The 27,629-nt window shown below is 36.6% G+C and overlaps 1 protein-coding gene across 1 annotated transcript in view; it reads right to left on the bottom strand.

Annotated features, from left to right (window-relative positions):
• Positions 1 to 27,629, bottom strand: part of CFAP47 (cilia and flagella associated protein 47) — a gene marked incomplete at both ends in the record, with an annotated part of 513,170 nt that overhangs the window by 87,406 nt on the left and 398,135 nt on the right. The window contains 4 exon segments of the mRNA XM_082682021.1: positions 1,141 to 1,245; positions 5,215 to 5,323; positions 8,432 to 8,607; positions 24,559 to 24,656. Of these exon segments, the coding sequence (XP_082538147.1) occupies positions 1,141 to 1,245; positions 5,215 to 5,323; positions 8,432 to 8,607; positions 24,559 to 24,656 (488 nt within the window).

The raw sequence follows: 27,629 nt of genomic DNA, 5'->3' as shown, positions 1-27,629 counted from the left end.
CAAGAATTAAGATGAAAGGCCTGACCCTGCTATGAAGCAATGATTTAAAAGATCAGCTGTGTTAAAATTATTTTTGTGAACGAAAATCTCTCTACTATACCTGCCCTTCTTTATGAGAAGGATTACTGGTTTGTCTGTTTTCTTTAATATCTTTGAAAGTCAAGCATACTTCCATAGTATTGCTTCAGGTCATGTATAAGTCAGTAATCATGTAAAAAATTTATTAGCCTCAAAAACGTTTTTCTAAATTACACATTTTGGGGGAAAAAGAGGGTACTTCAGTTACATACAGGCCTTGCACTGACATAGGAACCCCTGTATTATATTTGATTTCACTCCCTCCCAGATGGCAGGATTTTGTAAGCTCCTTGGTGTCCCATAGGATATAAAGTATATACCTCGATTTACTTTACTCCCGCATCAACACCTGAAGAAGTAAAAAATAATAATAACTGTAAAATTTATGAAAAATTTTCATTGGCAGTAAGAGAGTTATGCCTAGGCATTCTGTCAGTAGCTGTAAGAACAGTCATGAAGACGGGTTGAAGCCAGATGTCCTGGGTTCAGGTCTGAGTTCGACCTCCTACTAGCTGCCTGGTCTTAATTTCTGTGTCTCATATTCCTGATCCATATAATGGGGTTGGCCATACTTCTTCCATAGGACTCTGGACAATGAATTGAAATAATTCTTAGAATGGCATGTAGCGAGTCTAGAGATACTTAAAAAATATTTTTTTAAATTCTTATTATTCAGATGAAAACAGAGTGAAAAAAATAACACAGCACTTGCAAGATTACATTTTATACAGTTTTATATTTAAGTTCATGAAAATTTGAGTAAGAAAATCCAAGTCAGAAAATTAACATAAATGCTAGCAATTTAGCATTTACATTAAAGTCCTTACATTTTAAATCTGGGTGTATATTCTCTTTCAGTCAAGTGATCTAAGGATTTAAAAATGCCTTCTTAAATGCCTGCACATACATAATGCATACTGTATTTTCAAAAGTTCATTTAAATAATAATTTACAATAAATGTGTTTTGCTTGCAAAGATGTCAAGTGGACAAATTAGATTTACTTGTGTATTGACTTTAAAATTTAATTAACTTGTCTTGGTCCAAGAATACTCTATTGTACCTGAGCACAGTGGAAGGTGACAGAAGTCTGATGACCAGCTCCTCCAAGAGCAGAAGGACGAAAGTGAACAGATATGTCTTTGGTGGAGTGAGGTGGTGTGATCAGCTGTGTAAATTAAGAAACAAGAAAGAGAAACAAAAATCAATACTTTTGTTTGAGTCAGCATCTTTGTGTGCTAGGTGTATACCAGGTTGATGTTCATGTGATTAACGTGTTGCCTTATACACATTAACCATTCTCAGTATGCCTGCTTGGGGAATATTGGTGAAACAGCCCATAGTAAACAGTGTTTATTAGTGCTCACACAATGTTCTTCCCCCAGACAATGACCACATCGACCAATAAAAGGAAATCAGGATGAATTTTTTAATCTGAGTTGGAATCCCCAATAATAGAAATGTACATTTTATTTAAAGAACCCATAGCTTATTATCCATCCCAAAATACATGTCAAACCACTGGGAACCTAACTTGCAGTGTTGGCGAGGTCAAAAGAAATGAACTGAGTCTAAGTGCAGATGTAAGACATGCTTCTTTATTGTACAATGAAGTTTTTTCTTTGTCCTATTACATAGACCCTCAAGGTGTGACCTGCTAGAATAACTTGAGTCTGAAATGTATTAATCTGAGTTACCTCTTTAGAGATCGTGAAAGAAGCTAGAAACTCCATCATAATATAATGAAGGCTTGAAGATCTTAAGTAATCAAAAAGCTACACTGTGAATAATGTAATATTTATTATCAACCCTTATAGAATGACAGAATGAGTGGCACATTTGAGAAGTAAGTCAATTATTTTTTCACTAATGTATTTTGCCAGATAACTTTTGAAAAAGGACACTTGCAATTTGGCAAACTCATTCAATCTTTGTAGAATACAGCACTTGCTCTTCAATAAACTCTGAAAACGACCATAAAAAAAATACAAACTTAATTTTAGAACAGAGTTACCTCCTTATTATACATGTGGTTTATCTACAGCAAATATTTTTTATCTCAGGCTGCGTGTCCCTCTGATACTTCATTATCAGTTTTGACATTATCAGTTAATGCATATTTAAGGAGTTCAAATTAATATCAGAATTAACTTTAGCAAAGAAAAAAAACAGAAAAGTTGCAGTTCATATGTTCTTTCAATTTAGCAAATGTGACAAAAATATTTCTCTCCCTCCCCCCATACATATATAAAAGAAATCAACCATTTCATCGGAAAAATGTATAATACTATATTAACTTAGATTTTTAACTCTAGTTCTACCACTAACTAATCATGTGGTTTAAATATTTTAGCCTCTCTGGCCTCAAATTCCTTTTCTATAAATATATGTCAGAGGCATGTGGTGAAAACTGAGGTAGTGTATACAACCAAGCAATAACTCAATTCCTTTATTTCCACCTAAAATTTACTGAAAAATGCATCTCCCCTGGTTTCAAGGAAAAAAAGATAAACACGGTTGGATGGAATTTAACTGTAGCAAACCTACTGGTTTAGTGTAATGGGATATATAATTAATATGTTAAACATATCAGCTTTTGAAACTTAAAAACATTTTATTACAAGCAAGTGTCATCAGCAGTACCAATTCCCATGTTTGAGCTTACACTAGATCCTAGTTCAAGAGGGAAAGATATTCTTGCGACAGTTAGGTAAACTGAAATTTGGACAGGATATTAGATGATGGAGGAGACTAATATGCTCTTAAGAAATATAATCTAAAGTATTTACTGTTAAAATAGCATCTATAATTTACCTTTAAATTGAATAGTAAGAAGTGTAAGAGAGAAAAGAGAGGAAAAAATGTAACGAATTGTTACTATAAGAACCAAGATAGAAGGTATAAGTTTGTGCATTGTATTATTCTTTCCACTTCTGTTATCTTTTTGAAATTTCTCATAATATATAGATGGAGGACAGTAAATTTTTAATATCATTATTTGCCTTGATAATCAATCTATGCTTACTTATTGAAGCATTTACAGGTAATCATCAATATTTAAAAATCCTTACCTATGTAAACATGAACATTACACAACAAAACCAGGAATAAAGTTATATATACATATCTATATAAAGTATATACATATATATATATAATACACTTTCCATTTATTACCATTACCATTAATGTATGTTCCTATTTGTTCTATAACATATAATAGTATTTTTCTCACCTGTAAATTTATTTTTGAGTTGTTTCCAAATATTAATTGCATATTCTGTGGTCAATAATATTTGATAAGTGTACAAAAGAATGAATGGACTAGAAAATCATGGTTGGAAATGTTAAAGCCGAGACCATCTTTTTCATTATGCAACGTTAAGATGGCATCTGTAATACAATGCATTTGTTTTCCCTTGGACCACAGTTTACATTCTCTGTAAAAGTAGTGATACGAAGGATATGAAAACACCACTAATGAGTAATTTCTGTTAAATGTAAACTATAGCCTGAACATCATATTCTGTTTAATTTATGGAAAATATGGTGTTAAGTAATACAAACATACATGTATATTTTAAAATAATTTTTCTAAGATTGCACTATATACACCAATTTTAGCAATGTAATACTTAGCGATATCTGATTTGACACATCATGGCAGTTAAGAACTAATTTTATATCATATTAGTTGGCAACCAGTAAGTGACAAGAGACAGGTATTAAAATATAAATAAAGAAATCACATTGTAGATTCGTTAAACAATCATCAAACAGCAAATAGTAAAAGCCTTTTTCTAAATACCACGATTTACTGTGAGGTCCTCTGAAGAAAATAATCTATTGCAATTATCATTTCGAAGTTTACTTGAAAGCAGGGTTTTGGCATTCACTATACATATTTGGTATCGTATGCTTTGGAAATAGAGACAGGGATGCTGAACCTTCAGATCTTGTTTTGCTACTTGGGGGAAGATAAAGTGATTGAGGCCCATTGACTGGCTCTAGTCTCTCCCAGGAATGAAGGAATGAGAAAATGAGGTAGAGAAAAAGAGAGAGAGGCAGAGCTGTCAGCACTGTCTGTGGGGAGGGGGTGATGGGTAGGAACTAAGGAAAAGCTAAAAAGAACTGGCGTCCTGGGACCTGGACACATAGAATAACCATTGAGTCAAATCATATTCCTAAAATGCACCACTTTGGTGAGGACGTTGATAGCTGGGGAGACGCAAGAGGGAGGGTGGGTCTCCTTTGTGGACTCTTCTCACTCCTCTACACTTAAGGGTCAGTGAGGCTTGGGGTTTTCTACTTTTCTATATACACAGATCTCCCCCCATATACTCCCCAAATTTCAGTTATCATTTTGGTGCAAATGATCCCCCAAGTCTTCATTTCTAGCTTAATATTCTACCCTGAATTTCAGAGCCACATAGCCAATTGCCTATGAATATTCCCTGAATTTATGTTCCTTTGAGATACTCTCCAAACTGTACATATCTTAAATCAGTGTTCTTAAAATGTGCTCTTTCTCCAGCTGCAGCAGCAGCAGCAGCAAGAGAACTTTTTAGAAAAGCAAATTCTCTGTGCCCCATATACACTACCAAATGTAAAATAGATAGCAGGTGGGAAGCAGCCGCATAGCGCAGGGAGATCAGCTCAGTGCTTTGTGACCACCTAGAGGGGTGGGATAGGGAGGGTGGGAGGGAGACTGAGGCAGGATGTATATAGGAAATCTCTGTACGTTCGGCTTAATTTTGCTGTGAACCTAAACTGCTCTAAACAATTGTCTCTTTAAAAAAAAAAAAAAAGACCACTCCAATTAAAATCAGAAAAAAAATCATATTATTGGGAAACTATTGCAAAAACTGGTTACCAAAGCGGTCAGGAATAAAGCACAACCAATTTATTTAGGGTTCAGTGAAAATGAGCATGAATCTAGCATATATAATTTCAAAAATTTACATGAACATGATACTGATTTTCTTGATAAATTAAAATTGGCAATGCATATATTTTAAAATTTTAGCATTTGAAGCCTTATTAATAATTCAATTGCTAATACTCCATGGTGTCCCAAAATCAGAATTGGAAAATGTTCTACTAGTGGTAGATTACTCGGCTTTCTGAATATACTTACCTGTGATCTGTTAATCTCCAGGACAAAATTATCAGGATTACTGTTTGTTGCTTCCAATTCTAAGGTTTCGTGTGTAGGATTATCTAAAGGAATTATCTGAGTGACAAACCTGGAAGGAAGAACAAAGGTAGTAAAGTTGTTCAATGATAAATTTCACAAACTTGTTGACTATTATGGGTTGAACTGCATCCCCCCAAAAGATATAGTAAAGTTCTAACACCCAGTGCCTCAGAATGTGACCTTATTTGGAAACAGGGTCATTGCAGACGTAATTAGTTAAGTTATGGTCACACTGGAGTAGGGTGGCCCTTAATCCAACATGACTGGTGTCCTTATGAGAAGATGATGTGAAGACACATGAGAAGGCCATACGAGAAAGGAGGTAGAGATTGGAATGATACATCTACAACTCAAGGAACACCAAAGATTGCTGGCAAGCACCAGAAGCCAGAAGAGCCAAGGAAGGACTCTCCCTTTTGGGTTTCAGAGGGAGCATGGTCCAGCTGAAACCCTGATTTCAAACTTCTAGCCATTCTAACAAGTGTGAAACAATATCTCAGTGTTTCCATATTGAAAGAGACCCCAACTACACAGAAAAATGTATGAAAATAGAGCCACACCAATGTATATCCTTAAGAATTTTGAGGACATTAGGTACGATTAAAGACCATGAAAACTTCAGAAGAGGAAAAAGACCCACAAGACTAGTTAGAAATACAGTAACTATCAAACATCTTTTAATATTATGCAACTTTAAATTATACACAGTATGACTTAGATAAAAAGTAGTTGTTTTAGAAAAACGTAAAGAACAACAAAAACTTGAAAGAAAAAAAGGCTAGCACTTTTAGGTAAAATGAAAAAAAACATGACTGTAAAATTGGTTGAGCCAAATATTTTCACAACACTGACTTATATTTATTAACAATTGTATATATATATATATATAGTTTATAGTTTTATATATATATATAGTTTTCACATATTGGTATATATTTAAAACAAGAAAAACTTAAATCTAGAAATAAATTTGTAAATAACTTGTAGCAGACACTGTCGGTGCTCCACCTAGTTTCCTGCCTCCATCCTCCAACTCCCGCATGCTTGCTGTTCATCTTCCACCTGAGACTTTCAGATGATTGCCTTGGGATCCTGAAGTCCTCAGCCCTAGAGCAGAAGTGGCTGGGAGTTTACAGCTCATCCAGAGGAAGCTTATACTGCCTAGTATGGGAGTTCAAAAGCCCAGAATCTTGGCATCGAGACAAGACAAACTCTGAGATGTGATTTATGCTCCAAAGCTCTCCACAGCAACAGATAAAGTCTGGAACTGTACCTGCAATCACATCCTTGCTTAGCTTCTTCCCTTTGCTTATTCTGCTTCCCTTGTTCTCTTACTAATTTTTCCTACTGGGATCACACCTCCTTAATAAATCACTTGCAGTGATGTTTTGGCTCAACATCTGGCACTGGGAGACTTGAACACTCTTTTGGTGTGCTGAGGGAGAGACATTAATGAGAAGGCACTGATTTGCCCACTGGTACACGTACACTTTAAAAGCAGGAAATGTGACTTGATTATCCCTATGCATCAGCGCCAAACTTGACCCCAGAAATGTACTAGGAACTCAATCACCTAAATATAAAGGTCATATTTCAAGGGCATATGGTATTAACCAAATGACCAAGTATTCTCAATTGCCCAATACTTACCCTCTGCTTTGCCTTGACCAAACTTTAGTCAGCTTTCTATCTTTCCCATAGGCCCCTGAATTCTACTTGTCCCCAAGCCTGAGCAAGCACCAAAAAAGTAGAATGTGCCTCCCTTCTGGGCTTCTCTTGGGAATCAACTGACCACAGCAAAACCCTTTTTCCTATCAGTCCCCACCGGTCATTTTCCCTTCCTTGTCCAGCTTTCCCTCCAAAGATTCTGCTTATTTCTGCTTGCTCCTTCTTTAGCCTATAAAAGAAAAAGCTTGCCCGGTTTGATATTGAGTAGCTTGCAGATTTCTGAGAGGGGAATGTTCTCCGAATTGCAATAGTACCCCACCAACTATTTCAATAGTCCCTTTTCCTCCCTTGCAATAATCATTTTGAATAAAAGCCTCTCCTTACTAAGTCCTGACTTGTTTTTCTTTTCACACAAGTTTTCCACACGGTCATTTAAATATCAAACCTCCCTGGAGAAATAAATCAATTACTAAAAACATATTTATGTCTTATTTTAAAATACTAAATGCATTATAACAATATTCTTTTAGATAAACATTTTTTTCTTCCATGAAATAATTTTATCTATTAAATAGAACTTACTTTCCAAGGTCACAATGTATTTCTGTGTCTTTTAATGTATGCTGACAAAGAAAATCCAAGATTCAGTCTGTGTTCACAAAGCCTCTATAGTCACAATGCAGAGAGGAGACAAGCCCACGTTTCTAATGGTAATCTAGCAAAATAGGGTCTTGTATATACATTATGGTCTTAATTTTCATGCTTCACATTATAAAAATGTTTATCCTTTAAAATTTTACAAATATATTTATTTATTCATCATTCATTAAAATAAGAATTATTCTAACTCTGAAAGAGCATATAAACTAGCAAAAGACATTTTCATGGCATAATGGAATGCATCGTACACACCAATACTAAGTACAGTCTTTAAAACTATAACAATTGGATATTACTGTTAAAACAAAGAAAGTTGACTATTTTACTATAAACTGAGTTAGTCGTGAGCATAGAGGCCATGTGTTTGTGTGTGTGTGTGAGAATACACAGTGCAAAGTTTTTCATAATTATGCCATAAGAACACTCGTCATTGCACTGTTAATATATGTGTGTATCTGATTTGCATTTAATTGAGAATATAAGATATAAATGAATTTTTATCATGAAAATTGAAAGTTTAACCCCTAGTCCTTACAGAATCATTTTCATTTGGTGCAACCCAGAAAAATATGGTTAACAAAAAGTGAAGTAAAAGAGAGTATATAGGGGCAATTTAGGAATTATTTAACTTGATATTCTAATAAAAAATATCTTTGATTAAAGAAAACAATGGTAATTCTAAATTAGTACATTTTACCAATGAATGGTATTAAACAAAGCTAAAACTATGAGCGAGTGTAATCTCAATGATTATACCATGCAAAGAAATAATTTTAAAGGTTAATTTCAAAGGATCAGCAATAAGTATAATGCCACACTCAAACGATACCTTTGTTCTCTATAGCCTGTAGTCGCTGGAGAATACCGTACAACACAGTTGAGAGAATCTAGTGGAAATAGTACAAGTTCCTTGAGTCCACTAACGGCAGCACTCGATAACTGCACATTTAAGTGAATAATTTTCTCTTCTGGATTAAAGAGACGTATTTCAATACAAACACTCTCCTAGAATGACATAAGAAATATAAAATTAGCTCTTAGCATCAGCATAGAGTCATTGTCCTATGGAAGCCATAAAACAATGGCCAAATGTATAAAAGTTTATGTTTCTCCTTGACCCACTACTGAATGTACCTCACTCTCTTTTAATCTCTTACATATTTTCTTCGTTTATCCTTGCTAAATGGTGACAATATTTTTTCAACAACAAACGGTCCAAGAGATCCACCTAACTAAATGCTAAGGAAACTGCAAAATTACATTTAAAATATATTTGTCTTCAGTACCATTATTATTATGAGGTCTGTCTGTCAATGTTTCTTCTTGCTGTGGTACTCAAACTTATCATCCGTAGAGGTCGCTAAAATATGGGTTACTGGCCCTCTTCCTCAAAGATTCTGATTCAGTACATCTGGGATGGGGCCCGAAAATTTATCTTTCTAAAAAGCTGTGGCTGCTTCTGCTGATTCCAAGGATACACTTTAAGTAGCTCTGTACATTAGTAGCAAATTCTAGAGACAATCTGAACTAAGAGGTAAAATTATGCTGATGACATGACTACCTTCCTGTTTAGATTCCTCCCTTCTGTAAGGTTTCTCCTGTCCTGCCTCCTGGGCTACATCCACTCAGCCATGGAAGGCACACTTCACGTTCCAAGACATGTCCTGATTCTCATTCTGATCCATTCTGGCTAATGACTTATATCTTCTTTTTTTTGCGGTACGTGGGCCTTTTTTGTGTGTGCTACGCGGGCCTCTCACTGTTGTGGCCTCTCCCGTTGTGGAGCACAGGCTCTGGACGCGCAGGCTCAGTGGCCATGGCTCACGGGCCCAGCCGCTCCGCGGCATGTGGGATCTTCCCGGACCGGGGCACGAACCCGTGTCCCTTGCATCGGCAGGCGGACTCTCAACCACTGTGCCACCAGGGAAGCCCACTTATATCTTTTTTCTAAAAATTTTCTTGAAGTATAGTTGATTTACAATGTTGTGTTAATTTCTGCTGTAAAGTAATTCAGTTATACATATATTATTTTTCATATTCTTTTCCATTATGGTTTATCACAGGATATTGAATATAGTTTCCTGTGCTATACAGTAGGACCTTGTTGTTCATCCATCCTGTATATAGTATTTTGCATCTGCTAATCCCAAACTCCCAATCCATCCCTCTCCCATCCCTCCTACCCTTGGCAACCACAAGTCTGTTCTCTGTGTAGCGACTTATATCTTACCCCATTACAGCCATGATCTCCACTACAGTAAAAGCCATTAGTTGAAGGAAATGTGTCAAAGGTGATTAAATAGACAGGACATATCTCAATCTTAACAAAGACCAATTGTCTATAATGTCTTAACCTAATTAAATGGAGAATGTTGGACATTTTAGTCATAAAGTTTGGTAATGGATGTACTTTGGGACATGGAGCTATTCTGAAATTTATCAAATCACATTAAAGGAGCTGGTGGGGACAGGTGGTGATGGGGAGAGAGTTATTCACACAACGTATCTTCAAGATAGACATTACAGCTTTGTCCATGAACAAGCATTTGCTTGATTACCTCTGTATAAATACATGAGTGGATAAGTATTATATTTTAGGGGGATGGAAAAAGCATTTAGTGTGGTGAACATCATCTGGCAAGGAAAGATGGAAATCAAGGATATAGACAAGTTTATAATTACTAGATGAGAGAAGATATCATTTACTACAAATCAGATTTAATTATGAATGCAATTGAAAATGGCCATCTACAATAGTTTCAGGAGATATTAGAATCATGGATTCCTAAAATAAATGGCCATTAAATTCCTACAGTAAAATATCCATGCTCATAATTATAAAGAAGGAAGAATAAGATATAACATGTGAAAAACTCAACAGTGGCATTACATCACAAAATTTACTATTTCTTAGGCAACCTGACATATTTTATAAGACTGTTACAGAACACAGACTCCTAGGAAGTTTCTGAGGGTCAAGCAAATCAACAACTAACCCAAAGGAATATGCCATGATAACAAATACCAACCACCATATATTAGCCTAGAAACTTTGCCCAGGTCTTTGGACAGAAAATTGAAATGAGACATTTCAGACTAGATATGTGTCCTGGTCTATTACTCAAATTTCTTCAGAGGAAGTGTCAGTTTAAGACACTGCTATAGCTTCCTTTTTTTTTTTTTTAATTTTTGGCTGCATTGAGTCTTCATTGCTGCGCACGGGCTTTCTCTAGTTGTGGTGAGCAGGGGCTACTCTTTGTTGTGGTGTGCGGGTTTCTCACTGTGGTGGCTTCTCTTGTTGCGGAACACGGGCTCTAGGCACACGGGCTTCAGTAGTTGTGGCACGTGGGCTCAGTGTTGTGGTTCACGGGCTGTAGAGCGCAGGCTCAGTAGTTGTGATGCATGGGTTTTGCTGCTCTGTGGCATGTGGGATCTTCCCGGAGCAGGGCTCGAACCCGTGTCCCCTGCATTGGCAGGCAGATTCTTAACCACTGCGCCACCAAGGAAGTACTATAGCTTCTTCAAAGTAGTAAAAATGCTAAGATCTAAACCACTGATTATCACAGTAATTCATTTTTATATCACCATCAGCTCATATACACATACTACTGAAAAGGAAGTTTCACAAAACAGTCCCTACTCTTACCACATGTGATTTCTATGATCTATTCTATTCTATTCTACTCTATTCTAGTCATCTCTTTAAAAAATAATGCTCATTTTGACCCAGTCACATTCTGAGACGTGTACATTGAAAAACTCTGGTCTAAAAAGGAAAAAAGTACTGGAATATGGAATTGCTTTATGTCTTATCACATGTAAACTATGAATACAAAATAAAACAAAACCACTTTAAAGCTACTGTTTCCTCTGTGAACTACAAGCCATACAACAGAAGCATGCTTTGTGTTACAAATGTGTGATGACATTCTACACAGTTGGCCAAATCTCTTGGGAAATGTGGATGGCAGCTAAGGGGCACCTCTGTCACAGCTCCTCCTTGACATATCCATTGCAAGTATCACTACCTGATCATTTCACTCTTATCCAGTAGGACTGGATGCCCCCTCAAAATTCTTCACAGAGCAGCCTTCCAGAGAGCAATCATCAATTGCTTACAAGCACTAAGTACCACTGCAGTCACTGGAGAATCCCTGCAACCAAATTCTCTGGAGTCTTGAAAATAGCAACAGACTCAATAGAAATGAATATTTCATTATACTAAAATGACTGAAGTTTCCAATTAATTGTTCTGTACTCCTACCATGGTAAAATATATGTCAAATTTAACTACAATATTATAAAAAATAATTTCTAACTTTCATTATGGTTTGAATATTATTTTCTTCAAAGTTTAAACAGATAAAAATCCCTAAATGATACCTTTCATATATGGTATTATATAAATAATTTCTACTAAATATCCATCTGCCAAAATAATGTCAAAATTAATTTGGACAAGATTAATTTTCCAACTAGATTTCTTAAGGCCATAAAAATTAGATATTTCTTTAAATATCTGATGCATTCAGTAAGTTAAAGAAAGGAAATTTTTGTCATTCACCATTTTACCAAATGATCAAAATTTGTAAATTTATTCTTGGAACACCTCCTTTGAGTTATCTACGTAATCCAGAAATATATAACTATTTTGAGTAAATAACATACAAAACAAAATGTATAAAAAATTACTCTGCAAAAATGGTTAATAGTCTTGCTGCCTAAGGTATCCTACCACCCCCATTCCATTTTTTGATAAATAAGTTATTCAATAGGAAGTACAAAGTCCGTTAAATTTCTGTGAACACTTGATATATTAAAAAAGTTTGAAATAATGGGCTACTGTATATCTTGCCAATGGCATTTTACTCCACTTTGATGAGTGGATTTTTTTCAGTTTATGTTTAGAATTAAATATAAATCAGTTTTGACTGATTATTTTTTTTGAAAAATAGTAATGACTGTATATGATGACTTCAAAAGTTGTCTTTCATCTTCACATGGCCTCTTTTAGGTTCAATGATAGAGAGTATTCCTCCATAAGTTGTCTAGTATTTTTCTCTTGATTGTACTTAAGGAATATTTTAGCTAACATAATGACTGTTTAAAGAAACTGCTTCCATTTCTCACAATCCTTTGTAGAGAGACCAAATTGGGTATATTTAATCCTGTGGAATATAGGTAAAGATTTTAAAGCATGAGAACATTCATAAGATGCTGAAATTTAGACTACTGAAAAAGTTCAAATACTCAGAGAAGTCTGGAATACTATTTTAAAATATGTACAAACAACTGAACTGAATTCTGTTAAGTTATAAACCTTTTCAAAGGGAATTTGACTATCTGTCCATCTTAAAACAAATATAAAATATTTTCGGCATCTAAATACATATTATATGTTTATTATTTTCTTAAAACAGAAGAAACATTTTGAGAGATTTAAAAACATAAATTATATCAGGTCATTCCCTTCTTCACACCTCCTAGTGGCTTCTAATTGCACAAGGAATAAAAACTCTCATCTTGCCTTTTGAGGTCCTACAAGATGGTGTCCTATAGACACCTCTGATCGCAAATCATACCTTTACCATTTCTGTCTAAGCTCCAGCCTCACAAGCCTCTTTTCTCTTCCTGGAGTGCCTGGGCTCCTTCCTGGCAGGTCCCTTCCCACCAAGCTGATTTTGTCCCAAGGGCTTATACATTGGTTAGTCTCTCTACCTGGTTGTACTACTTCAGTCTTTGTGTCATCCTCAATGAAACCTTGGACTATTTTCGTTTGTAGAATTATCACTGTCTAAATTCATCTTGTCCATTTATGGTCATGGTAATGGGTTCACCTGGTGAACTAAACTTAGTGGAGTGTAATCTGAAAATGGTTTCTCTCCTCCACTGCTGCTCTCCAAACCAGGCAGGATCTCCCTTTCCCCACCCCTGTTGTTATCTTAGGACGGTTCGCAATGCTAGAGCAGTCTCACTGTCAGATATATAAAGAAATACAAAATCAATCAACACTTTCATCTCACATCCAACAAATACTTTTCCTGATTTCTCTCCCTGGCACACCGTCCCCACTTCCAGGACTATCTACTGATTTTTCAGACTGCCTGTGAAGAAGGTAGACATGATCTGTTCTTTTCAATTCCCTGCTCTGACTTCCTCCCCTCCTGCAATCACTGTGCTAATATGGATCCTTCAGGTTACAGGATGTAGATGGGATGAGAGGTAAAAGAACAAAGGCCATTTATTTAATTGATGCTGGGTGATCTTCTCCAGCTGACTTGCTAGGTCCCTCTTTCTTACTCTTTCTAGCATTACCCCCATGTAGACTCTTCTGGGTTCTTCTCACTTTAGTAGAATGTACCTTGAGGCAGATTCTTTTAAAACAGTCCAAGCCCAGTCTCCTTCCACAGAGTAAAATCCATTTTGATCCAGAAGGTCTTATCATGTGTCAGTGGAAGTGTAGCTGCTTTCACTCTAGTCATTTTCCCTTTACATACGGTCCAATCTGTGGGCAGAAACGCACCAAAATCTAATGGGCATTAAACTGTCAGTTTCCACTCCTTAAAGAAAACACCGCCACTCTCTTTGTGTTCTGGCCGTGGCATACACAGGCTAGAAAGTGGATGATAGGCTAAAGATTTCTCATCTCCCTAGACACAGCAGAAATATCATTTCTCCAGCAAAATTCTGTGCTCTCCTTCACAATATAAAGATATCATTGGGTAGCAGCTATCCAATCAGAGGTTACATTTCCCAGACCCTCCTACACTCAGGCATAGCTGTGTGACTAGTTCACTCCAATAGTATGTGAGTTGAAGTGATGTGTGCCACTTCTATGTGACTAGCGGGAATTCTCTCCTCTCTTTTCTCTTTCTCCACCCATGTGCAAGAACCTTTGAGTCCCTAAAGGATGATGGATTCACCATATGGGAGGAGTCTGAATCCTGGGATCTCAACATGGAGGGCGCCAGCCACTAACCAGGAACAAATGAACCACACTGTTACAATTATTAAAAATGTTGATTGTGTTAAACCATTGAAATTCTGGAGTTCGTTATATCAGCTAGAGATGCCCTAACTTATACATTTAGTGAGTCCTAATTAAGTGGCATAGCAAAACCTTTCACAGCATGGAGAAAGAATTATCTATAGTTCTCAGGTCTGTATTTTACTTGAAAATCTAAGACAATAGAAAAACTTCACATAGAGTATCCCATTTCAATTTTATTTTTGTTTCCTCTCTAACGCAACTAAAATATTAGCTCCATGCAAACAGGAGCCTTGTTTGTATTGTTCATCACTTTCCTCAGCATCTAGAATAGTGCCAGGGATACGAGAGACAGTAAATATTCATTAAATAAGAAAATATGCAATTTTTAAGAGGCTTTAATGTTTGTATATAAATCTAGTTGTTAATACGTCTAATATTCTGGATAATCACAACACTGAACTAAATAATACAGCAAAAACACTCATAAAATCTGACTCAGGAGGAGTTTAAAAATATCCAGTTAACTCAGGCTGACCTCTTTCATGAAAGTTATTGGGAAAGAACAGCTGCCTCAGATGGGAGAAAGACACTGGGTTAACTTTATCATTTGGTTGCTGGTTCACACCTTCTCTGAACAGGAATAATTTAATTCACTGAGTATTTCTACCGAAAACTTCATCAATTCCTATTCTTAATGGGTCATAGAAAATGAAGATTATTATTATTTTTGCCCATAAAAGCCTAATTGAGTCAATGACAATTCAATATGCACTAGCAGGAAGTATTTTTCACCATATCCTCTCCTAGAAGATAATCATGAGTTCATTATAAAAGGATTATTTCTGAGGTCCAAAACCACAATAATATTAATTTAAATAAGGCATATTATTGAGGAATTTTAATTTTATTCAACTTGAAAACATTATCAAGTCAATAAATAAATTGTACCAAAGGGGATTTTGAAGTGTACCATGTAATTCAGAAGAAGTGATAACTATAGTCTGTCCTAGTTATTTTTCTAAATTGAAAAGTCAGTGCAAGCAGTTCAGGACTCAGAGGAATCAGGTAGACAGCTGTAAACTACAAGCACCATTGTCATGCCTCTGCTACTGCCATCTACATATCACTGTGTCTATGGAAGTCATGCCTCACATCCCCCCTCACCAACTCCAGTCCTTTGCCATCCAATCTGAGTCATACAGATTGCAGAGGTGCAATCAAAGTGGGAGATAATTCCAGACTGGGAGTGATGTGGGGTGAGGATGCACTGATAGGCACTGAGGAGTTGTGAAAAAGCCAGAAACTCCTGCAGAGTCTATAGGTTTGTTCACGTGTATTCAGACATTTCCCACAACCTTGAAGGGGGAAAAACTATGAAAAGCAGTGACAAATAGAAACATGTCTAATTACAGGGACAAATACCTAGGAAGTACCCTCCTGCTTAGCCTCTTTAATATAGGCTCTCTCTGTCTCAAGATATAGATATAAAGGGGACCTTCAAGACGGCAGAGGAGTAGGACATGGAGATAACCTTCCTCCCCACAAATACATCAGAAATACATCTACATGTGAAACAACTCCTACAGAACACCTACTGAATGCAGGCAGAAGACCTCAGACTTCCCAAAAGGCAAGAAACTCCCCACGTACTGGGTAGGGCAAAAGAAAAAAGAAAAAAACAGAGACAAAAGAAAAGGGATGGGACCTGCACCACTGGGAGGGAGCTGTGAAGGAGAAAAGCTTTCCACACACCAGGAAGCCCCTTCGCGGGCGGAGACTGCGGGGGGCGGAGGGGGGAAGCTTCGGAGCCGCGGAGGAGAGCACAGCAACAGGGGTGCAGAGGGCAAAGCGGAGAGATTCCCGCACAGAGGATAGGTGCTGACCAGCACTCACCAGCCCAAGAGGCTTGTCTGCTCACCCACCGGGGCGGGCAGGGGCTGGGAGCTGAGGCTCTGGCTTCGGTCGGATCCCAGGGAGAGGACTGGGGTTGGCGGTGTGAACAAAGCCTGAAGGGGTTAGTGCACCACAGCTAGCTGGGAGGGAGTCCGGGAAAAAGTCTGGAGCTGCCGAAGAGGCAAGAGACCATTGTTTCTGGGTGTGTGAGCAGACGGGATTCCTTCCTCGTGTGCCCACAGAAGGCAGAGCACCACCTAAACAAGCTCCAGAGATGGGCACAAGCTGCGGCTATCAGCTCAGACCCTAGAGACTGGCATGAACCACTAAGGCTGCTACCGCTGCCACCAAGAATCCAGTTTGCAAGCACAGGTCACAACCCACACCCTTCCCAGGAGCCTGTGCAGCCTGCCACTGCCAGGATCCCGTGATCCAGGGACAACTTCCCTGGGAGAACACACAGTGCTCCGCAGGCTGTGGCAACATCACGCTGCCCTCTGACACTGCAGGCTTGCCCCGCACTCCAATTATGACTACCGTAGCCCTCCCTCTCCCCAGCCTCTGAGCAACAGAGCCCTAATCAGCTGCTGCTTTAACCGCCTCCTGTCTGGGTGGGGAGCAGATGCCCTCAAGGCGACCTACACGCAAAGGCAGGGCCAAATCCAAAGCTGAATCCCAGGAGCTGTGCGAACAAAGAAGAGAAAGGGAAATCTCTCCCAGCAGCCTCAGGAGCAGAAGATTAAATCTCCACAATCAACTTGATGAACCCTGAGGAATACCTGAATAGACAACGAATGTTCTGAATAGACAACGAATGTTCCCAAAATTGAGGTGGTGGACTTGGGGGCAACTGTAGACTTGGGGTTTGTTGCCTGTGACTGATTTGTTTCTGATTTTTATCTTTATCTTAGTTTAGTTTTTAGTGCTTGTTATCACTGGTGGATTTCTTTATTGGTTTAGTTGCTCTCTTTTTTTTTTACTTTGTTATTTTTTAATTTCATTATTATTTTTAAAATTTTATTATTATTTTTTTTTTGTGATTTTTTTTTTCCTTTTCTTCTGTGCCATGTGGCTGACAGGGTCTTGGTGCTCCAGCCAGGTGTCAAGCCTGAGCCTCTGAGGTGGGAGAGCTGAGTCCAGGACACTAACCACCAGAGACCTCCCAGCCCCACATAATATCAATCGGCGAGAGCTCTCCCAGAGATCTCCATCTCAACACTAAGACCCAGCTCCAGCCAACAGCCAGCAAGCTCAAGTGCTGGATGCTCATTGCCAAACAACTAGCAAGACAGGAACACAAACCCACCCATTAGCAGAGAGGCTGCCTAAAATCATAATAAGTTCACAGACACCCCAAAAAACACGACTGGAAGTGCCCTGTCCACCAGAAAGAAAAGATCCACTCCCACCCACTAGAACACAGGCACCAGTCACTTGCACCAGGAAGCCTATACAAGCCACTGAACCAACTTACCCACAGACACACAGACCAAAGGAACAGAATTGAGAGCCCACAAATAAACCCATGAATATATGGTCAATTATTTGATAAGGGAGCCCTCAGTGGGGGAAAATATTCTTCGCAATAAATGGTGTTCATCACTCCCAAACTCATACTACGAGGCCATCATCACCCTGATACCAAAACCAGACAAAATGTCACAAAAAAAGAAAACTACAGGCGAATATCACTGATGAACATAGATGCAAAACTCCTCAACAAAATACTAGCAAACAGAATCCAACAGCACATTAAGAAGGATCATACACCATGATCAAATGGGGTTTATCCCAGGAATGCAAGGATCCTTCAATATACGCAAATCAATCAATGTGATAAACCATATTAACAAACTGAAGGATAAAAATCATATGATCATCTCAACAGATGCAGAAGAAGCTTTTGACAAAGTTCAACACCCACTTATGATAAAAATCCTCCAGAAAGCAGGCATAGAGAAAACTTACTTCAACATAATAAAGGCCATATATGACAAACCCACAGCCAACATTGTTCTCAATGGTGAAAAACTGAAACCATTTCCTCTAAGATCAGGAACAAGACAAGGTTGTCCGCTCTCACCAGTATTATTCAACATAGTTTTGGAAGTTTTAGCCACAGCAATCAGAGAAGAAAACGAAATAAAAGGAATCCAAATTGGAAAAGAAGAAGTAAAGCTGTCACTGTTTGCAGATAACATGATACTATACATAGAGAATCCTAAAGATGCTACCAGAAAACTACTAGAGCTAATCAATGAATTTGGTAAAGTAGCAGGATACAAAATTAATGCACAGAAATCTCTTGTACCCCTATACACTAGTGATGAAAAATCTGAAAGAGAAATTAGAGAAACACTCCCATTTAGCATTGCAACAAAAAGAATAAAATACCTAGGAATAAATCTACCTAAGGAGACAAAAGATATGTATGCAGAAAACTATAAGACACTGATGAAAGAAATTAAAGATGATACACAAACAGATGGAGAGATATACCATGTTCTTGGATTGGAAGAATCAACATTGTGAAAATGACTCTACTACCCAAAGCAATCTACAGATTCAATGCAATCCCTATCAAAAAACCATTGGCATTTTTCCCAGAACTAGAACAAAAAATTCACAATTTGTATGGAAACATAAAAGACCCCCAATAGCCAAAGCAATCTTGAGAAAGAAAAACGGAGCTGGAGGAATCAGGCTCCCTGACTTCAGACTACACTACAAAGCTACAGTAATCAAGAAGTATGGTACTGGTACAAAAACAGAAATATAGAACAATGGAACAGGATCGAAAGCCCAGAGATAAACCCATGCACATATGGTCATCTTATTTTTGATAAAGGAGACAAGACTATAAAATGGAGAAAAGACAGCCTCTTCAATAAGTCGTTCTGGGAAAACTGGACAGCTACATGTAAAAGAATGAAATTAGAACACTCCCTAACACCACACAGGAAAATAAACACAAAATGGATTAAAGACCTAAATGTAAGGCCAGAAACTATCAAACTCTTAGAGGAAAACATAGGCAGAACACTCTATGACATACATCACAGCAAGATCCCTTTTGACCCACCTCCTAGAGAAATGGAAATAAAAACAAAAATAAACAAATGGGACCTAGTGAAACTTCAATGCTTTTGCACAGCAAAGGAAAACATAAAGAAGACAAAAAGACAGCCCTCAGAATGGGAGAGAATATTTGCAAATGAAGCAAGTGACAAAGGATTAATCTCCAAAATTTACAAGCACCCCATGCAGCTCAATATCAAAAAAACAAACAACCCAATCCAAAAATAGGCAAAGACCTAAACAGACATTTCTCCAAAGAAAATATAAAGATTGCCAACAAACACATGAAAGGATTCTCAACATCACTGATCATTAGAGAAATGCAAGTCAAAACTACAATGAGGTATCATCTCACACTGGTCAGAATGGCCATCACCAAAAATCTAGAAATAATAAATGCTGGAGAGGGTGTGGAGAAAAGGGAACCCTCTTGCACTGTTGGTGGGAATGTAAATTGATACAGCCACTATGGAGAACAGTATGGAGGTTCCTTAAAAAACTACAAATTAGAACTATCATATGACCCAGCAATCCTACTACTGGGCATATACCCTGAGAAAACCATAACTCAAAACTAGTCATGTACCACAATGTTCATTGCAGCTCTATGTACAATAGCCACGACATGGAAGCAACCTAAGTGTCCATCGACAGATGAATGGATAAAGAAGATGTGGCACATATATACAATGGAATGTTACTCAGCCATAAGAAGAAACGAAATTGAGTTGTTTGTAGTGAGGTGGATGGACCTAGAGTCTGTCGTACAGAGTGAAGTAAGTCAGAAAGAGAAAAACAAATACCGTATGCTAACATATATATATGGGATCTAAAGAAAAATGGTTCTGAAGAACCTAGGAGCAGGACAGGAATAAAGATGCAGACATAGAGAATGGACTTGAGGACTCGGGGAGGGGGAAGGGTAAGCTGTGACAAAGTGAGAGCGTGGCATGGACATATATACACTACCAAATGTAAAATAGATAGCTAGTGGGAAGCAGCTGCATAGCACAGGGAGATCAGCTCGGTGCTTTGTGACCACCTAGAGGGGTGGGATAGGGAGGGTGGGAAGGAGATGCAAGAGGGAGGGGATATGGGGATATATGTATATGTATAGCTGATTCACTTTGTTATACAGCAGTATCTAACACACCATTGTACAGCAATTATACTCCAATAAAGATGTTAAAAAAAGATTTAGATATAAGGATATATTCATATCTACCTGCATATATGTATCTACCTATATATGGAGAGACAGTATCTATGTTTCTATCTATCTATGGCACAGCTATATATATATATATATGATTTAATATAAATAGGCCATGAGATTTTTAAAAAATCCTATTTAAGAATTTTTCACAACTTGTCAAGATAAATTCAAAGCAGAATGCTATTTTTTGCTACTTCAACATTTCATGAGGATTAAAAATTTCAATAACATGTACAAATACTCATGATATATTATTTTTAACACAGAAAAAATTAAGAATATAAAAACCTGAAGGAAAGAAGAAAATACATAAAATGAAAACCTCAAAATACAGTTTTCATATCATGGAGGCTACAATTTTAAACTAAAAAGTTATTGGAAATGGTTGGCAACTGATACATGTTGTTATATTTGATACCAAGTGGATTAATAGTGTTTTTAACTCTGCTTCTCTTTTACTAACTTGTGGAGAGGTTTCTGGGCCTCACCATTAACAATATAATGAATTTAATTGAAGGTTGATTACAGAATGAAAAAATAGGTAAAGAAATGGTCATGCAATTTTCACTGACAAGAGAACAAATATTATGAAGGCTATGACTGACCTAAAATTTAAAGCCTATAAGGTTTTATTTACAAACTTAAGATTTGTTTTCAGCTCATTGCTATATATTGAAATTACTGACTGTCAATGGGAAGACAGTAGATTACGCTCATCATTCTACCACACCCAAACTATATGATACACAAGAGATTTTTGTGTTCAAAGAAAATGGAATAGCAGCTATTACCCATTAAAATTTCCAAGACAGTAGTGGTCATTTTGTAATGTATAAAAATATTGAATCCCTATGTTGTACACCAAACAAACAAACTCATAGAAAAAGAGATCAGATTTGTGTTTACAAGAGTCAGAGGGTGGCGGGAGGGGCAAAAGCATGTAAGTGGTCAAAAGGTACAAAATTCCAGGTATAAGGTAAATAAGCACTAGGGATGTAATGTACTACCTGACAAAGATAATTAACACTACTGTATGTTTTATAGAAAAGTTGTTAAGAAAGTAAATCCTAAGAGTTCTCATCACAATGAAAAAAATTTTCTTCTTTTACTTTTTTTTTTTTAAGGAATATGAATATTTATTAAATCTCCAGATTGGCAAGGGTCTCCATGTTTAACAGGAAAAGCCAGGGAAAAAATCACGTAGGAAAAGAGCAATTTGTTTGATTACTTATAAAAGCGAAACCTAAAATTTAAAGGCAAATTCACACAACTAGAAATATAAATGCCCAACAATCGTACAGAGAGAACAATGATCAAGGTCATTAATAAGCAAAGAATTAAAAGCTCATACAGGATTCCACTTTCACACATACTCTGTATGTTTGTTTGCTTTATTTTCAGTTATACAAATCTTCTTTTTCTTTTATTTTGCATCTATCTGAGATGATGGATGTTCACTAAACTTTCATAATGTATGTAAGTCAAACCATTATCCAGTACACCTTAAACTTATACAGTGCTGTATGTCAATTATATCTCAATAAAACTGGAAGAAAAAAGATTCAAAAAGACATCCTAAATACTTTACACAAAAGAGAACGGACTACTATCAGCCAATTGTTGTTTATTATAAATATAACCTGATTTTTGGAACCTGCTGTAAGAAGTAAGCAAATTTATGTACCTCGAGGATGTAAATATTTCTTACAAAAACCCTATTTAAAGAGATTCTAACCATTCATTCATCTCTAGGGAAGGTGTGGAAATTGAGTTGAATGTAACCAAAGCTGAGATACAGATGGAAAATCAGAGAAGACTTAGTGTCTTGAAAGCTTCATTGCCACATCTGATGATCTAAGGATTAAGTATAGTATTTCTCAGAAGTTTAGCAAACACAACAAATGTAGTCAAAAATATTAGGAAACTACATATTGGTGTGGATAGCCATTTTAGTGTACTTCTGAAAGTATTCAGAAAGCATGTTCTTCAAGAAGTGCACAAAGGTTTATTTGATGGGATTATTTAAAACAACCCATACCATCTCCAACGACTAAATCTTCATGTCTGAAAGTTATAGAGCTAACAAGTTTTTATCTTAGGTAATTACTATAAGAAAGGTGGGAAAACTTAGTAATTTGGCAACATCACTGTCATTGGTAGCCTATTTGGGCAAAGTTACTTGAAAATGACTCCCCTTCTCCACCAACTTCTGTTGAAAGTGAACATTTAATTAGTACAGCACATCTGCCTGTATTCGCAAAGAGAGCAATCTAGTGGTGCTAAGTCTTGCTCCTTATTAGTAAGGAAGCCAATGTTTCCCTTTTTGAGGTGCCACCTCATGGTCCCAATTTCTCCTGGACTCGTTCAAAAATTTTTTTTCTCCTGTGTCCTGATAAAGAGATAACTATTGTACTCAAGCAAAATTTGCCGCCTCAAAATGTCTCTTTGGCATGTGGATTATTTCAAACTGAAAACAATCAAAGCCCAAAAGACTCAGGAAGGAACTCTGACCTTCCCCCTAACTGCCTAAAAGAATGTAGAGAGAGGGAGTATTCCAGGAAGGGAGCTATCACCATAGACTAGCGTGAACTAGGTGTGTAGAAAGGAGGAACCTAGCAAAGTCTGTTTGTTAAAATTTCTCTCTGTGCCCCATTGTCTCTGCATGGCCCAGCAAATACTTATTTACCAAACATTTGCTTTTCTATCTTCATGTGAATGTCCTTCCTCCTCTGAGAAGTTCCAAAACACTAACTCTAACATCCTCTTTTGCCTATAGCTAAAGATGTAAGTGGTCTCATAATTAAAGTTATGTCATTTAAAAATAATCTTTAATAAAGATTTTATTCTGCAGTGATAACAGGGTCACGGAAATAGGACATTTTCACTGAGTGAAATGATCCTATCATCATCCCACTAAATAATTTTCTAGGTAGAAGAGAAAGCTTTTGCAAGTGGCACTTGAGTGCATTTTAATAGTTTAACCATCCATTTTCTATGCCTCAATGGAGATTTACCCAGAGATTAGGTGAGCAAATAATTGATTTACAGACAGAAATAATTTATTTTCTGTTGGAGCAAAAGTTGAAGATTCTAAATAATCATTCTATGAAGAAATTCATCTGCATATTTAAAAATGAAAATAACCATTATTTATCATAAGTTTAAATATTTGATTTAAATAAATGAGTACTAACGATAATTGCAAGTTAATTAAATCAAATTAAAATGCAATTAACAACAATTAATATTGTCCTCATATTTTATTTAAATGAAGACTCAATATTTGACTTTATCAAATAATTCTGGACATGGATTTAGTAATACTTTAATTCACATAAGACAATCCTATTCTTTGTCAGTATTATTTAAAACCCCAAATCTATGCCAGTTGCTTGAAATATATTTCAGAGTGAAAGGCCTGCTATAGAAACCAGGAAGAATCAATACTGAAAGAGTCCAGAGAGCACAGTCCTGCTTTTATCAGATGTGTGAGGAAAGCATGTAGGCTAAGGCTAATTTTGCTCTAGTAATTCTTGAGACATGCAGGTAAAATGCTTATCGGGGCAGCCACTATGATACCACTGAACTAAAAGATGTTTTCTATAAGCATTTAAGGTACATTTTACTGGATTTAAAATAAAATTGCTGTAATTTGAATAATTTATCCCAAAATGCTCATTTAATATAGATATTTTTTTAGGAATAGCAATTTAGGTTTACAATAAATGCCCCAACTGTTTGCGAAAAGGAGTCTATGAACAATTAATGGGGTTCTTACCAGAGCAATACATTTCACTTCAATAGTGTTTAAGGGTGGTCCAGGAGCACTATGGATTTCAAGATAATACCAGATTTGTAAACTGCTAATAGCATCATCTGAAAAAAGAAAAAAAAACATAGCACATCTTAATTTAGGTTTCAGAAAACCATATTTAACATAAAAATTTGAGAAACATGAATTAGATATCATTTTCAAACTCTTTCTGATGGACTCATTTGTCAAGAGAGCTGTGAGGAAGGTGAAAAGCTGATTTCATCACAGTTTGTGAGCAATAAGAGAAGCCCCAGCCTGCATGGCCATGAGAATGGGCTGTGAAAGCTCCCTGCCTCATGCCTGCCCCATAACTCACTAAGTTCCCCACAAAAATAAGAGTGTTTTACTTTTAAGGATTAATATTTCAAAAGAAAGAACTAATCTTTCCCCCTTAATTCCCAAAGTATTCACATATTATACGTAGAAATACCTAACTATGGTATTACAATATACAAGGCTACATTTCTAGTACCATAAAAATTTAGCCTAAGGAAAAAATCAGAAATAGTTTATGAAATTTCTGGTTTTTTGGGAGTGTGAAAGAGGATCCTAGCAATTTAGCCCAAAAAAAGCTGAAATGGGGTATGGACTGTTAAAAAAAAAAAAAAAAGAAGGAGGAGGAAAAAAAGGAGAAGGTGGGGAGGGGGGAAAGAAAAAGAAGAAGAAAGAAAGAACAGGCCCAAGGTGGAGCCACTTGCCTCTGGGACAGTAAACCAAGACTTAACTGCAGCTTCAACCTCTCCCAGGAATGGACTTTTTGCAATTTCCTGGTCAGCTCTAGTGAGGTAAACTTGCCTGAAACAATCCTTTCTTTTGTCCTGCTAATAACCTCCTTGTCCATACCCCACCCCTTCCACCAGCGTTTCTATAAAACCTGGGAGTAGCTTTCTATTTGCTAGATGGGATGCCGCCTGATTAATGAATTGATGAATCAGGCCAATTAGATCTTCGTATTTACTCAGCTGAATTTTGTTTTTTAACAGGACTAAGCGGTGAGAAAGTAATGTTTACATCTGGGTTTTCCAACTCTTTTTTTTTTTTTAAAAAAACAGGCCTTTCTGCTGCCGGTGATGTCCAAAATCACACCCTTAAATCCTGAAACCAGAACCCTGGTCAACCATAAAAGCCCTGTGTAGCAGGGTTTGTACTGGCATCAAACCCACATGTTTTCTATTTGTTCTCATCTGCTCAGCTTCTCACTTTGATATTCTTTATTCTCCAATGTTGAGCTAGATTACAGTTTAAGATGACCTTCAGTTTCAGTTAATTGTTTGCATATCATATCAGTATTGTCAAGTTTTAAAGATTCCAAGAACTGCAGTGTTTGATTAACTTACTTAGGTAAATCACTAAGCCTCTCTGGGCCTTAATTTCCTTATCTATGAAATAAGGGGCCCAGACCACTGCAGTTCTCAGACTCTCTCTTCTGAAAAAGTGTTTTGTTTTGCACTGCATTGAAATGCATTGCATTGTATTATGTTGAATTGTTGAATTACATTGAATATATTGAATTGTATTGCATGGCTCAAATAATTGGCTCAGTAAGTCCAAAATCTGCAGGTTAGTCCAGCAGGTTGGAGACCCAGGGAAGAGTTGGAGTTCAAGTCCAAAGGCAGTCTACAGGTAGAATTCCTTTTTGCTCTGCAGATGTCAGTCTTTGTTCTATTAAAACCTTCAACTGGTTAGGTAAGACCCACGCACATTATGGAGGGCAACCTTCTTTGAACGTCTAAAGATTTAAATGTAATTCTCATACAAAATCACCTTTACAAAAACATCCAGAATAATGTTTAACCTAATATCTGGGCACCATGACCCACCCAAGGTGACACATAAAATTAACAATCACGGGGACAAGAACACCTCCTATTTGTAATTGCTGTGTCTATCACATAAGGTAGTATTGTGATGAAGCTAATTTAATTCCTACAGAGCTAAAAACATACAATGAATATGAATTTATTGGTGAGAGTGGGATTAGTGATAATTAATGAGATGAACAACAAAAATAATAATTATTAAACTTTGCTTAACTACAAGCTTTAAACATATTAAAACTTTTTTTCTAATTCTAAAATTAGGAGTATTCACTATAGCAATTTAAGAAATTACTGAAAAACTTTAAAAACTAAAAATTAGTCACCATCTCATGACCAAGAGTACTTATTTTTTTGTATAAAATTTCAAGTGTAATATATCAATAAAGACATAGATATATAGACATATACATATATAAATACACTGGGATATATACATATATAATTAATAGATCCATATATATGTGTGCATTTGTATATACACATTTCTATCATTCAGAGAATATTCATTATTAAATTTAAGTTCATTACTAGTCATTAGGGAAATGCAAGTTAAAACCACAATGAGATATCATACTTGTTAGAATGGCCATGATCAAAGAGACAAGAGATAACAAACGCTGGCTCAGATGTGGAGAAAAGGGAACCCTTGTGCACTGTTGGTGGGACTGTAAATTCATATGGCCACTATACAAAACAGTCTGGAGGATCCTCATAAAATTAAAAATAGAACTACCATACGATCCAGCAATCTCACTTCTGGGAATATATCCAAAGGAAGTGAAAACACTAACTGGAAAAGATATCTGTATCTTCCTGTTCAAAGCAGCATTATTTACAATAGCCAAAACATGGGAACAACCTAAGTGTTATCAACGAATGAAAGGATAAAGACGTTATAGTATATTCAATGGAATCTTATTCAGCCATTAAAAAACAAGGAAATCCTACCATGTGTGACAACGTGGATGGACTATGAAGGCATTATGCTAAGTGAAATAAGTCAGATAGAGAAGAAAAAATACTGTATGATCTCATTTATATGTATAGTCTAAAATAAACAAACAAAACAATAACAAAAAACCCAAACTCATAGAAAAAGAGATCAGACGTGTGGTTACCAGAGGCAGAGGGTAGGGGTAGGGGGAAATGAAGGAAGGTGGTCTAAAGGTATAAACTTGCAGTTATAAGATAAATAAGTACTAGGGATGTAATGTA

This window comes from Grampus griseus (genome assembly GCF_964374135.1).
Source record: "Grampus griseus genome assembly, chromosome: X".
NCBI lineage: Eukaryota > Metazoa > Chordata > Mammalia > Artiodactyla > Delphinidae > Grampus > Grampus griseus.
The sequence above is the reverse complement of the archived record's forward strand: the minus strand, read 5'-3'. Positions and strand labels throughout refer to the sequence as shown.